The sequence below is a fragment of the Tursiops truncatus genome, chromosome 16, assembly GCF_011762595.2.
Source record: "Tursiops truncatus isolate mTurTru1 chromosome 16, mTurTru1.mat.Y, whole genome shotgun sequence".
Taxonomy (NCBI): Eukaryota; Metazoa; Chordata; class Mammalia; order Artiodactyla; family Delphinidae; genus Tursiops; species Tursiops truncatus.
Genome location: NC_047049.1, coordinates 76,588,168 through 76,602,422, shown reverse-complemented (window position 1 = coordinate 76,602,422; position 14,255 = coordinate 76,588,168). Strand labels below are relative to the sequence as shown.

The 14,255-nt window shown below is 45.2% G+C and overlaps 1 protein-coding gene across 6 annotated transcripts in view; it reads left to right on the top strand.

Annotated features, from left to right (window-relative positions):
- Positions 1-14,255, top strand: part of LGALS8 (galectin 8) — a 103,462-nt gene that overhangs the window by 81,496 nt on the left and 7,711 nt on the right. For 5 of the 6 annotated variants that reach the window (XM_073793641.1, XM_073793640.1, XM_019941508.3 and 2 more), the window contains 8 exons: positions 8,283-8,371; positions 9,261-9,471; positions 10,405-10,524; positions 11,347-11,403; positions 12,177-12,203; positions 12,325-12,447; positions 12,936-13,024; positions 13,758-13,923. In XM_073793641.1, coding sequence (XP_073649742.1) covers positions 8,283-8,371; positions 9,261-9,471; positions 10,405-10,524; positions 11,347-11,403; positions 12,177-12,203; positions 12,325-12,447; positions 12,936-13,024; positions 13,758-13,923 — 882 coding nt within the window. The remainder of the gene's footprint in view (positions 1-8,282; positions 8,372-9,260; positions 9,472-10,404; positions 10,525-11,346; positions 11,404-12,176; positions 12,204-12,324; positions 12,448-12,935; positions 13,025-13,757; positions 13,924-14,255) is intronic. The other variant, XM_073793642.1, reaches the window with a different exon arrangement.

Below are 14,255 nucleotides of genomic sequence, written 5' to 3'. Positions count from 1 at the left end.
GGATCTTGCTGTGATTTATATCATAGAGTGTTCTGCCTATGTTTTCCTCTAAGAGTTTGATAGTGTCTGGCCTTACATTTAGGTCTTTAATCCATTTTGAGTTTATTTTTGTGTATGGTGTTACAGAGTGTTCTAATCTCATACTTTTACATGTACCTGTCCGGTTTTCCCAGCATCACTTATTGAAGAGGCTGTCTTTTCTCCACTGTATATTCTTGCCTCCTTTATCAAAGATAAGGTGACCATATGTGCGTGGGTTTATCTCTGGGCTTTCTGTTCCATTGATCTATATTTCTGTTTTTGTGCCAGTACCATACTGTCTTGATTACTGTAGCTTTGTAGTATAGTCTGAAGTCAGGGAGCCTGATTCCTCCAGCTCCATTTTTTGTTCTCCAGATTGCTTTGGCTATTCAGGGTCTTTTGTGTTTCCATACAAATGGTGAAATTTTTTGTTCCAGTTCTGTGAAAAATGCTAGTGGTAGTTTGATAGGGATTGCATTAAATCTGTAGATTGCTTTGGGTAGTATAGTTATTTTCACAATGTTGATTCTTCCAATCCAAGAACATGGTATCTCTCTCCATCTATTTGTATCACCTTTAATTTCTTTCATCAGTGTCTTATAATTTTCTGCATACAGGTCTTTTGTCTCCCTAGGTAGGTTTATTCCTAGATATTTTATTCTTTTTGTTGCAGTAGTAAATGGGAGTGTTTTCTTAATTTCACTTTCAGAGTTTTCATCATTCGTGTATAGGAATGCCAGAGATTTATGTGCATTAATTTTGAATCCTGCTACTTTACTGAATTCATTGATTAGCTCTAGTAGTTTTCTGGTAGCATCTTTAGGATTCTTTATGTATAGTATCATGTCATCTGCAAACAGTGACAGCTTTACTTTTTCTTTTCCAATTTGCATTCCTTTTATTTCTTTTTCTTCTCTGATTGCTGTGGCTAAAACTTCCAAAACTATGTTGAATAATAGTGGTGCGAGTGGGCGACCTTGTCTTGTTCCTGATCTTAGTGGAAATGGTTTCAGTTTTTCACCATTGAGGATGATGTTGGCTGTGGGTTTGTCATATATGGCCTTTATTATGTTGAGGAAAGTTCCCTCTATGCCTACTTTCTGCAGGGTTTTTATCATAAATGGGTGTTGAATTTTGTTGAAAGCTTTCTCTGCATCGATGGAGATGATCATATGGTTTTTCTCCTCCAGTTTGTTAATATGGTGTATCACAGTGATTGATTTGCGTATATTGAAGAATCCTTGCATTCCTGGAATAAACCCCACTTGATCATGGTGTGTGATACTTTTAATGTACTGTTGGATTCTGTTTGCTAGTATTTTGTTGAGGATTTTTGCATCTATGTTCATCAGTGATATTGGCCTGCAGTTTTCTTTCTTTGTGACATCTTTGTCTGGTTTTGGTATCAGGGTGATGGTGGCCTTGTAGAATGAGTTTGGGAGTGTTCCTCCCTCTGCTATATTTTGGAAGAGTTTGAGAAGGATAGGTGTTAGCTCTTCTCTAAATGGTTGATAGAATTCGCCTGTGAAGCCATCTGGTCCTGGGCTTTTGTTTGTTGGAAGATTTTTTTTTTTTTTTTTTTGCGGTATGCAGGCCTCTCACTGTTGTGGCCTCTCCTGTTGCGGAGCACAGGCTCCAGACGCGCAGGCTCAGTGGCCATGGCTCACGGGCCCAGCCGCTCTGCGGCACGTGGGATCTTCCTGGACCGGGGCACGAACCCGTGTTCCCTGCATCGGCAGGCTGACTCTCAACCACTGCACCACCAGGGAAGCCCATGTTTGTTGGAAGATTTTTAATCACAGTTTCAATTTCAGTGCTTGTGATTGGTCTGTTCATATTTTCTGTTTCTTCCTGGTTCAGGCTCGGCAGGTTGTGCATTTCTAAGAATTTGTCCATTTCTTCCTGGTTGTATCCTACTGTCCATTTTATTGGCATACAGTTGCTTGTAGTAATCTCTCACGATCCTTTTCATTTCTGCAGTGTCAGTTGTTACTTCTTTTTCATTTCTAATTCTGTTGATTTGAGTCTTCTCCCTTTTTTTCTTGATGAGTCTGGCTAATGGTTTATCAATTTTGTTTATCTTCTCAAAGAACCAGCTTTTAGTTTTATTGATCTTTGCTATCGTTTCCTTCATTTCTTTTTCATTTATTTCTGATCTGATCTTTATGATTTCTTTCCTTCTGCTAACTTTGGGAGTTTTTTTTTCTTCTTTCTCTAATTGCTTTAGATGCAAGGTTAGGTTGTTTATTTGAGATGTTTCCTGTTTCTTAAGGTAGGATTGTATCACTGTAAACTTCCCTCTTAGAAATGCTTTTGCTGCATCCCATAGGTTTTGGGTCGTCGTGTCTCCATTGTCATTTGTTTCTAGGTATTTTTTGATTTCCTCTTTGATTTCTTCAGTGATCACTTCGTTATTAAGTAGTGTATTGTTTAGCCTCCATGTGTTTGTATTTTTTACAGATCTTTTCCTGTAATTGATATCTAGTCTCATAGCATTGTGGTCAGAAAAGATACTTGATATGATTTCAATTTTCTTAATTTTACCAGGGCTTGATTTGTGACCCAAGATAATGATCTATTGTGGAGAATGTTGCATCAGCACTTGAGAAGAATGTGTATTCTGTTGTTTTTGGATGGAATGTCCTATAAATATCAATTAAGTCCATCTTGTCTAATGTATCATTTAAAACTTGTGTTTCTTTATTTATTTTCATTTTGGATGATCTGTCCATTGGTGAAAGTGGGGTGTTAAAGTCCCCTACTATGATTGTGTTACTGTCGATTTCCCCTACTATGATTGTGTTACTGTCAATTTTATGGCTGTTAGTATTTGCTTTATGCATTGAGGTGCTCCTTTGTTGGGTGCATAAATATTTACAATTGTTATATCTTCTTCTTGGATCGATCCCTTGATCATTATGTAGTGTCCTTCTTTGTCTCTTCTAATAGTCTTTATTTTAAAGTCTATTTTGTCTGATACAAGAATTGCTACTCCGGCTTTCTTTTGATTTCCATTTGCATAGAATATCTTTTTCCATCCCCTCACTTTCAGTCTGTATGTGTCCCTAGGTCTGAAGTGGGTCTCTTGTAGACAGCATATATATGGGTCTTGTTTTTGTATCCATTCAGCCAGTCTGTGTCTTTTGGTGGGAGCATTTAATCCATTTACATTTAAGGTAATTATCGATATGTATGTTCCTATTCCCATTTTCTAAATTGTTTTGGGTTTGTTATTGTAGGTCTTTTCCTTCTCTTGTGTTTCTTGCCTAGAGAAGTTCCTTTAGCATTTGTTGTAAAGCTTGTTTGGTGGTGCTGAACTCTCTCAGCTTTTGCTTGTCTGTAAAGGTTTTAATTTCTCCATCAAATCTGAATGAGATCCTTGCTGGGTAGAGTAATCTTGGTTGCAGGTTTTTCTCCTTCATCACTTTAAATATGTCCTGCCAGTCCCTTCTGGCTTACAGAGTTTCTGCTGAAAGATCAGCTGTTAACCTTATGGGGATTCCCTTATGAGTTATTTGTTGTTTTTCCCTTGCAGCTTTTAATATGTTTTCTTTGTATTTAATTTTTAACAGTTTGATTAATATGTGTCTTGGCATGTTTCTCCTTGGATTTATCCTGTATGGGACTCTCTGTGCTTCCTGGACTTGATTAACTATTTCCTTTTCCATATTAGGGAAGTTTTCAACTATAATCTCTTCAAATATTTTCTCAGTCCCTTTCTTTTTCTCTTCTTCTTCTGGGACCCCTATAATTCGAATGTTGGTGTGTTTAAGGTTGTCCCAGAGGTCTCTTGAGACTGTCCTCAGTTCTAATTCTTTTTTCTTTATTCTGCTCTGTGGTAGTTATTTCCACTATTTTATCTTCCAGGTCACTTATCCTTTCTTCTGCCTCAGTTATTCTGCTATTGATCCCTTCTAGAGAATTTTTAATTTCATTTATTGTGTTGTTCATCATTGTTTGTTTGCTCTTTAGTTCTTCTAGGTCCTTGTTAAATGTTTCTTGTATTTTCTCTATTCTATTTCCAAGATTTTGGATCATCTTTACTGTCATTATTCTGAATTCTTTTTCAGGTAGACTGCCTATTTCCTCTTCATTTGTTTGGTCTGGTGTGTTTTTATCTTGCTCCTTCATCTGCTGTGTGTTTTTTTGTCTTCTCATTTTGCTTATCTTACTGTGTTTGGGGTCTCCTTTTCACAGGCTGCAGGTTCGTAGTTCCTGTTGTTTTTAGTGTCTGTCCCAAGTGGCTAAGGTTGGTTCAGTGGGTTGTGTAGGCTTCCTGGTGGAGGGGACTAGTGCCTGTGTTCTGGTGGATGAGGCTGGATCTTGTCTTTCTGGTGGGCAGGACCACGTCTGGTTTTGTGTTTTTGGGTGTCTGTGGCCTTTTTATGATTTTAGGCAGCCTCTCTGCTAATGGGTGGGGTTGTGTTCCTGTCTTGCTAGTTGTTTGGCATAGGGTGTCGAGCACTGTAGTTTGCTGGTCGTTGAGTGGAGCTGGGTTTTGGCGTTGAGATGGAGATCTCTGGGAGATTTTCGCCGTTTGATATGACGTGGAGCTGGGAGGTCTCTTGTGGACCAGTGTCCTGAAGTTGGCTCTCCCACCTCAGAGGCACAGCACTGACTCCTGGCAGCAGCACCAAGAGCCTTTCATCCACACGGCTCAGAATAAAAGGGAGAAAAAATAGAAAGAAAGAGGATAAAATAAAATAATTAAACTAAAAAATATTAAGAAAAAAAATTTTAAGTAAAAAACAACAACAACAACAAAAAAATGGATGGATAGAACCCTAGCACAAATGGTGGAAGCAAAAGCTATACAGAGAAAATCTCACGCAGACGCATAACCATACACACTCACAAAAAGAGGAAAAGGGGAAAAAATAATGTATCTTGCTCCCAAAGTCCACCTCCTCAATTTGGGATGATTCGTTGTCTGTTCAGGTGTTCCACAGATGCAGGGCACATCAGGTTGATTGTGGAGCTTTAATCGTATGCTCCTGAGGCTGCTGGGAGAGATTTCCCTTTCTCTTCTTTGTTCGCACAGCTCCAGGGGTTCAGCTTTGGATTTGGCCCCGCCTCTGCGTGTAGGTTGCCTGAGGGCGTTTGTTCTTCGCTCACACAGGACAGGGTTAAAGGAGCAGCTGCTTTGGGGGCTCTGGCTCACTCAGGCCAGGAGGAGGGAGGGGTGTGGACGCGGGGTGAGCCTGCGGTGGCAGAGGCCAGCGTGATGTTGCACCAGCCTGAGGCGCACCGTGCGTTCTCCCGGGGAAGTTGTCCCTGGATCCCGGGACCCTGGCAGTGGCGGGCTGCACAGGCTCCCCGGAGCGGAGGTGTGGAGAGTGACCTGTGCTCGCACACGGGCTTCTTGGTGGCGGCAGCAGCAGCCTTAGCGTCTCATGCCCGTCTCTGGGGTCCATGCTTTTAGCTGCAGCTCGCGCCCGTCTCTGGAGCTCCTTTAAGCAGCGCTCTGAATCCCCTCTCCTGGCGCACCAGGAAACAAAGAGGGAAGAAAAAGTCTCTTGCCTCTTCGGCATCTCCAGACCTTTTCCCGGACTCCCTCCCGGCTAGCTGTGGCGCACTAGCCCCCTTCGGGCTGTGTTCACGCAGCCAACCCCAGTCCTCTCCCTGGGATCTGACCTCCGAAGCCCGAGCCTCAGCTCCCAGCCCCGCCCGCCCCGGCGGGTGAGCAGACAAGCCTCTTGCACTGGTGAGTGCTGGTCAGCACTGATCCTCTGTGCGGGAATCTCTCTGCTTTGCCCTCCGCACCCATGTTGCTGCGCTCTCCTCCATGGCACGGACGCTTCCCCCCCTCCACCGCCCGCAGTCTCCGCCCCCGGAGGGGCTCCTAGTGTGTGGAAACCTTTCTTCCTTCACAGCTCCCTCCCACTGGTGCAGGTCCTATCCCTATTCTTTTGTCTCTTTTTTCATTTTTCTTTTGCCCTACCTGGGGAGTTTCTTACCTTTTGGGAGGTCTGAGGTCTTCTGCCAGCGTTAAGTAGGTGTTCTGTAGGAGTTGTTCCACATGTAGATGTATTTCTGATGTATCTGTGGGGAGGAAGGTAATCTCTGTGTCTTACTCTTCCGCCATCTTGAAGCTCCCTTTTGGCTTATTTTTTTACAGTGTTTTCTTTTTCCCTTTTAATGTTTATTATTAACTTGGTTAAGACCGTACTGTATGGGGTTTTGTAGGCCACTTTCTCACTGATAATTATATCACTGACATTTTTGTGTTATTAAATAATTTGCATAAATACAAGTTGAACATATAAAAAAATCTCAAGTCACAAAAACTGTTCTCATTTTATTAAGAGATTTAGAAAATGGAACATGCTATTTATTCTTGGGCTGTGGCCAAGAGGAGTAATTGCTTCCACATTCTCTATGCATGAAAACCATCCACTCTGAGGTGCAGCTGTAGCCATGCTCTATACATCTGTTACGCTTTTCGTTTTCTGGTCTGATAAGCTTGTTCATCTCCCCCATGCTGCTTTCAGCAGTTGCCGTGACACCAGGTGACAGCTGGATTTGGTGATTTCTTGTCTTATTGCTTAAGGCAGCAACGCTCCATTCAGCAGCGGCTTAGTTGCTGCTCCTTTGCACATGTGAGGCCTGCCAGAGCCCAGCTTCCGGGCTGGTGAGAGCGCCTTCATTCACCAAGTGATTATTGATCATCCCTTGACCTCTGTCCTGGGGGTGTAAAGGTGACGACCCAGTCCTGCCCCATGCAGCTCGCAGTGTAGGCATTTGTTTGCAAGTGAACAGAGTACAGAGTGCCGTGATTGACCCTCAGAGGGCGGCTAACTCAGTTGGCCCAGGGAGTCTGAGCAAGGCTCCACAGAGGAGATTGTGCTTGAGCTGAGATCTTCAGCCGATGAGCCACTGACTTACAACTACTTTTATACGGCCTCTCTTGTTTTCTTTCTTTCTTCTTGACAGTCAGAGCTACCCTGGATCAATTTTAGCATAGATGTAACCCGGGTGAGCTTGGTGTAAGGTATGCTGGTGTCTGGCCTGCTTGGTGTGGTCAGAGGCTCCCAGGGGGAAGAGGGAGGTGGTTGTGGCGCAGGAGATGCATCCACATAGCTAGTGGCCCGGGAGGATGGCGGATCCCCTGGGGGAGGGTGGAGCATCGGGGGGAGGGGAGTGACAAGATCTGATCATGTCAGGCCCCAGACAAAGAGGCTGGCTTCCAGCTGATTGGGGGGAGGGGGAGACCCGAATCCTGTGTGGGACCACCAGTCGGGGCATGGAGGTGCTGTGTCGTGAGAGATCCACAGGCACCCACAGCATGTCCTTCAGATCAAGCAGTTCTGTGGTTCCTGGCAGTACCCTGTGGGGTGCAGCTTGGAAGCCCAGCAGGGAAGGCGAGGCACGCAATCCCAGTTGCAGCAGAGTGGCTGCATTTGGAGCACCCTCTGCAGGCAGTAAGTGCTTGTCATTATCTCTGTCAGCACTGGCCTAGGGCCTGGCCTCTTCTGGATCCTGCTGTTGGGATCAGTGGAACTTTAGGAAGGACGGAGGGGTGGGGTGTGGCATGTCACAGAACCCCCAGCCACATAAAAAGTACTGGGAATAATATGTGTCTTTTCCTAAAGAACTCGGAGTGGTGTGCAGGTGTTGCGAGCCTCCTAGCCGTGTTGTTCCGGTGTAGCTGTTTGAATGGTGGGGAGGAAGGACCTGGAAAACGCTAGTGTCTGAGCAGAATTGTGTGCAGCCTTTTTTTTTTTTTAAATTAATTTTTATTGGAGTATAGTTGCTTTACAATGTTGTGTTAGTTTCTGCTCTACAGCAAAGTGAATCAGATATATATATATACATATATCCCCTCCTTTTTGGATTTCCTTCCCATTTAGGTCACCACAGAGCACTGACTAGAATTCCCTGTGCTATACAGTAGGTTCTCATTGGTTATCTATTTTATACATAGTAGTGTATATGTGTCAATCCCCTCGTTCCAATTCATCCCACCCCCCCTTTCCCGCTGTTACCCATATGTCCTCTACGTCTGTGCCTCTATTTCTGCTTTGCAAATGAGTTCATCTGTATCGTTTTTCTAGATTCCACATATAAGCGATACTTACAACATTTGTTTTTCTCTTTCTGACTTACTTCACTCTGTATGACAGTCTCTAGGTCTAGCCACATCTCTGCAAATGGCACAGTTTTGTTCCTTTTTATGGCTGAGTAATATTTATGTGCAGCCTTTAAGAATGTAGTCTTTTGATTCTGTAAATGAACATTTGTTAAAATTATTTTTTTCCTAGATAATCCCCTATGTTGGGACCATTTCTGAGCAGCTGGAGCCTGGAACTTTGATTGTACTACGTGGGCATGTTCCTAGTGACTCAGACAGGTAAAGTCATTCTGTTAGATGAGAAGAGAACAAGAATAAACTCGTTGTGATTGTGGGACAACAAAAAATCATGAGGGAGAGACCATTTGGATACTCGGAGGCCTGATTTTGCTTTCATAGCAGCCCCGGCCAAGGTGCTGAGGAAATTGGAATGAAAAACTGAAATACAGGTTATTTGGACTTTTTGTTGCTGTAAGTCTGATTGTAGTATAAAGAATTAGAGATACGGTTAATGAAGGGAACTGTGGTCAGATGACAGGGACACAGTCTAGTTACAGTGTAACATTCCCACACCATCTCTTAAGGCCTGTTCTGGGTGGTTTTATCTAATGCTTGCTTTGGGTAGAGTCTGGACGAGGCTGTATCAGCTAGAGTTGGGCTCGGCTCTGTGTGGTGGATGCCTGAACAACAGTGGTTTAAATAAGATGTGAACGTGACATCTAAAGGGGACAGTCTGGAGGGCTGAGGGTGCCTCTTCACGCACTCACCCTGCCATGCCAGGGTGAGGTCCTCTTTCTCGTGGTTCCTGGAAGCTAGGACTCTGGTCCTCACGTTGTGTTTGGGTAGCTGCCTGGGACTGTGTGCTATTTGGGGGGAAGGGGTGGGGGGTGGACAGAAGGCAGATGCCAACTGACTTTAGAGACCGTTTCCAGGAATCTTCCTTGCACACTTCACTTCTACCCCATCGGCAGAGCTTGGAGCACCTGGGCGAACGCACCTGCGGGGAGACTGGGCAATGTGGGTGCTTGTGGTGGACCGCCACCAAAAGCATGTGAGTGAACAGAAGATCCGTCAGCTGTCACTCGGCCTGGGTTTCTGCGCTGCCGGGCCTGCGAGGCCACCTTCCTCCCTGAGTCCTCACGCAGCCTGTGTTTCCTCCCCTCCTCAGGTTCCAGGTGGACTTACAGTGTGGCAGCAGCGTGAAACCTCGAGCGGACGTGGCCTTTCATTTCAATCCACGGTTCAGAAGGGCCAACTGCATTGTTTGCAACACTCTGAAAAATGAGAAGTGGGGCTGGGAAGAGATCACCTATGACATGCCTTTCAATAAAGAAAAATCTTTTGAGATCGTGATCATGGTGCTGAAAGACAAATTCCAGGCAGGTTTTGGAGAACAGGGGTTAGATCCTCATTCACGAGAATAAGCACGAGGGAAGCTTTTCACATGAGTGAACTCACCCTTGCGTGTCCTAAATCCAGAGGAAGAGTTTGCCTTTATCATGTTCCTCTAGAGGAGGGCCCGGCGGGGCCCTTGCTGTGAGGCGGGCACAGCCAGCATCCCTGCCGGGGTCGCCGTGCTGGCAGAGGGCGAGGCCAGCGCAGCGGGAGTTTGTTAGATCGTTGCTCCTCGCAGGGCTGAGCTTCCTTCTGACCTGGCACAGCCTTACACTCAGGATGGGAAAGTAAACCCCAGGCAGCAGGACCCGCAGGGTGGGAGAGTCTGAACTGACAGATGGGATCCTGGCGTGGGAGTCGGGGTTTGTAAAGTTGCATCCTGCCGCAGCCTAGTCCCGTAGGATCTTGAGATTCTAGACCCAGAGGAGCTCATAGCAACCCCGCTGCATGTCGTCGGTGCTCCCGCTGCTTCCTCGGGTGTGTGTGGTCCTGGAGGCGCCTCCACCTCCTGGCCCACGAGCCTGTGGAGGACTTGACGCCTCAGGTGGAGACTCCCCACCCGAGGTGCAGACCCCTCTGACCCTCAGAGCCTGCTCCCACCAGCACTTCTCCCCTAAACCTCCTCTCTCCCCTCATCCCTCCTCTGGCCATTGGAGTACTTGGGTCTGGATCGTTCTTTTTAATGCTTGTCCGTGCTCTTGAGCTTTGTTTTTTTTCCTGTGTTTCTTTTGCCCGCCAATGGGATTTTCAGCTCCTTGAGATCAGAGACTGTACTGTGTTCGGCGTGTCTTCCCGACACTCCTACAAGTACTGACATCTGGCGGGAGAGGGAGGCGCCCTGTGCACTGGTACCCGCTAAAATGCATTTATTAACTGTTTTATTCGTGGGGGGGGACCTGTCTTCTGTGTTTGTCCAGGTGGCTGTCAATGGAAAACATACCCTGATCTACGCCCACAGGATCAGCCTAGAGAAGATCGACACCCTGGGCATTTACGGCAAAGTTATCATTCACTCCGTGGGTTTCAGCTTCAGCTCGGTCAGTCCCCTTCCATGGGGGGCGGCAGGGGGTCTTTGGTGATGTTTTCTTGAAAACTGTGTAAATATGTCCCTCATTAGTGTGTTAATTTCTTGGAAGTAAATCTTTCAGACTAGTAGGATGCTAATCATTGACCAGGGCTTGCTTGTCTGTAGGATCTCAAATCTAGCATGGTTCCAACAAAAACCCAAACAGTAACAACAAAACAAACAGCCTTTACAGCTGGAGAGCGGCCGTTTCCCTGATGCAGGAGCGTAGTGGAGCAGTTCGCTAGGATTGTTTCCTAGAAGCGGGACGTCAAAGGGTACCTGCATTTTAAGTTAGGATTGAAATTGCTAACGTGCCCTCCAAAGAGAGTAAAACAAAGTAGTCTCAAGATCTGTATTCATTTGCTCACATTCTTCTTCTTCTTTTTTTTTTTTTTGTGGTACGCGGCCCTCTCACTGCTGTGGCCTCTCCTGTTGCGGAGCACAGGCTCCGGACGTGCAGGCTCAGCAGCCATGGCTCACGGGCCCAGCCGCTCTGCGGCACGTGGGATCTTCCCGGACCGGGGCACGAACCCGTGTCCCCTGCATCGGCAGGCGGACTCTCAACCACTGCGCCACCAGGGAGGCCCCTGCTCACATTCTTCTTGACATTAGTTCTGATTTTAACATTTGCCAGCTTGACAGAGGGGAGAAGGTTGCTAATGTTCATGCATTTTTGGATAATTTTCTGTCATATTTTCATGTTTAATACCATTTATAATTTTTGTTGATATGTCAAGCAGGTTATATTTAGAATTCTGATGGATGTTAAATATTAATCTGAACTTTTCTTCAGGATTTAAGAAGTAGCCAAGCATCTACTCTGGAATGGACAAAGATAAGTGAAGAAAATGTAAATATTAAATCTCTTAATCAACCACCAGTTTAAAAATGTTTTTTTAGTTGCCATGTAAATTAGGTGGCAGGCAGGCTGAGTTTTAAAAAAACTGTTTTTAATATGAAAACTTATATTTTTAGTAATTAACAGGCTGGAAGTAATCGTTCGAAAATTGAGGCATATACTTCAGGGTGCCAGGTGCTATAAGTTTTGCTGTTTAGACTCTCAGTGGATCTGACCACTACCCACCAATCTTCTGTACAAAGAACTCTCTGAACTGCTGAATAGGGCTGTCCGGAGGTGTTTATAAATAGTGAGCACAGCCAGTGCATGGGCAAACGAACTTCCACGTGTATCTTCTCCCCCTGTGGAAACAACTGCAGTTCAGACATTTTTTGCTGTTATTAGTGTGGAGAAAGTGAGGCCTTACTGATCTCAGCACGTTCCTAGACAGACTAGAATCTCAGCATTTGGGGAGCACCCTGGGAAGAACAAGGAAAATGTGTTTGAAGCCCACATGTGGCCTTCAGCAAAGGCTCAGCTTGTGGCGGAGGCTATAGGATTCAGATGAACAGGACAGTCAGTCTGTTCCCAGCCTGAGTGGCACTCTGCAGCTCCAAAGCACTTGGTCAGGAAGCACTGGCCACCTGCATGTCCCCCCGCCCCGGAGTGGAGCAGGCACTACCGGCCCAGGCTCTGGGTGGTACAGCCAGTAAGATCCAACTGCTCATGTTATAAAACGTATTTCTTCCGTCAATCATCTGTATTTTGTCTTTCTCTTCCAATAGGTACAGAAGTCTGGCATGTCACAGTTTGTAAGTATTTTTGCTATAACCTGTGGAACCTTTTATAAGATTGCCCAGGAAATGAATAGTTGAAGCTTTGGAAGACTGGTTCATTCATTCCATACCTTATTGCAGAACTGTTTCCCTACAGCCTAGTAATAGAGGAGACATTTCTAAAATCATCCCCAGAACTGTCTACACCAAGAGCAAAGGTTCGCCAGCCAATCACACTTTGACTTGCTCCAAAATACTACCTACCGACTGTTTGTCAAAGGTTTGAAGAGCCAAAATTTTCTTAATTCTGTCTAACAAGTATTTAATGTTAGTTAGCTGATATGCGTAACTGCTACCCTCAGTACAAGCCCAAAGCAGCCACTCTGTGTTTGCACTGGTGTCCTGGACGGCTATCAGTCAACCGGACATCAGGTCCCTGAGCCGTTAGTGTGTTTCTGTAGCTCCCCCTACCTCAGCCGCTTCCCCTCCGGGCTGAAGGCAGTGCACGCTTCAGGCCAGCCGAGGTGACCTTCTCAGAGGGCATTTCACTCAGGCAGAGGATGTCAGGTCCCTCCCCACATCCATTCATTTCATTGTCTGAAAAATGGAGTGTTTGCTGTGAGCCAGGGACCCACCTGGGACCAAGGCAGACTTGGTCTGTCCCTTCATGGGGTTCACGGCCTTTAAACATTTCCCAGTGTCTTCTGGCAGTTTTCCCTCAAGATCCCTTTTGCAGGCTTCCTGATGCTAACTGGGATTTCTTTGCAGACTCTGCCATTCGTAGCGAGGTTGAACTCCTCAATGGGCCCTGGACGGACTGTTGTCATAAAAGGAGAAGTAAATACAAACGCCAAAGGGTCAGTATCAGTAAGTGGCCGTAATAACGCGGCTGCTGCTGCGTGTCTCTTACAGCTGTAACCCTGTCAACAATCTCGTGAGGTGTAAGTCGGGCTAATGTCATAAGCTTCATTTGAAAAGTGAGACTGTTAAAGCCAGATGAAGTTAGACTGCTGACAACTAGCAGTTGGCGGCGCCTAGGCTTTTTGTGGCCAGACAGGAGGGTGGCATTTTTGTCCACGAGGCCCACCCTTGCAGAACTGCAGGGCAGCTCTGTGAGAGCAGATCACTTTTATTAGGGCTCGTTCCCCTTGCCATGGGTCTTATAAGATTCCTGCTTTTAGAACCTTTTCCAGAGGTGTTCAGAGTTCTGAAAGCTTGAAATGAGAGCTATTTCCTAGCAAGTAGTACACTTTGAAGAACAGGGCATTGTAAATGCTGAGACTTCCTGCTTGGAAGGACCCTGTTCTTGCAGCAGACGTGATCCTTTGGGTAGCTTGCTCTAACCGTTTAATTTCTTCCTGTAGCCTTAAACGTGGATCTTAAAGCTTTTCATATTTTTATTTTGCAAATAACATACTTATACCAACGGTGTGGAGACTCGGAATTTTAAATTTCACCTTCATCGGCATTCCTGGGTCCTTGTGTGTACATGTTTTGTGTAATCAGAGTTTAATTCTGATTGTTAAAATTGCAGAAACTCGACTCCTCTCTTCTACTTGGCTAATTAGTTTTTAAAAATTCTCTCAAAAGCTTTGCTGTTGATCTACTATCAGGAAAATCCAGGGATATTGCTCTCCACCTGAACCCACGCCTGAATGTTAAAGCATTTGTAAGAAATTCTTTTCTTCAGGAGTCCTGGGGAGAAGAAGAGAGAAATATTACCTGTTTCCCTTTTAGTCCTGGGATGTACTTTGAGGTGAGATGATTATCTTTTTTGAAAATGGGACAGGAAAAAGAATCCTGCGGGCAGGGGTAAGATGCAAGATAAATGGTCCATTTAAATTGAGTCCAACTTAATATGTGGAGATTGTGTGTGGTTTTTGTTTATTTGGAGATTGTATTTTGAATGCCGTCTTTTATAACGCAAATAATCAGCATAAATGGCCAAGCCAGTCGAGTGCCACGTTATTTGCATTGGAATTATCTGACATGTTTTCATAATGACAATTTCTGTGTAACCCCATATTAGTTAATAGGAATTTGAACAGGAACCTTGTCTCAGGGCGGGAGTAGCGCGTTTAATCCTAA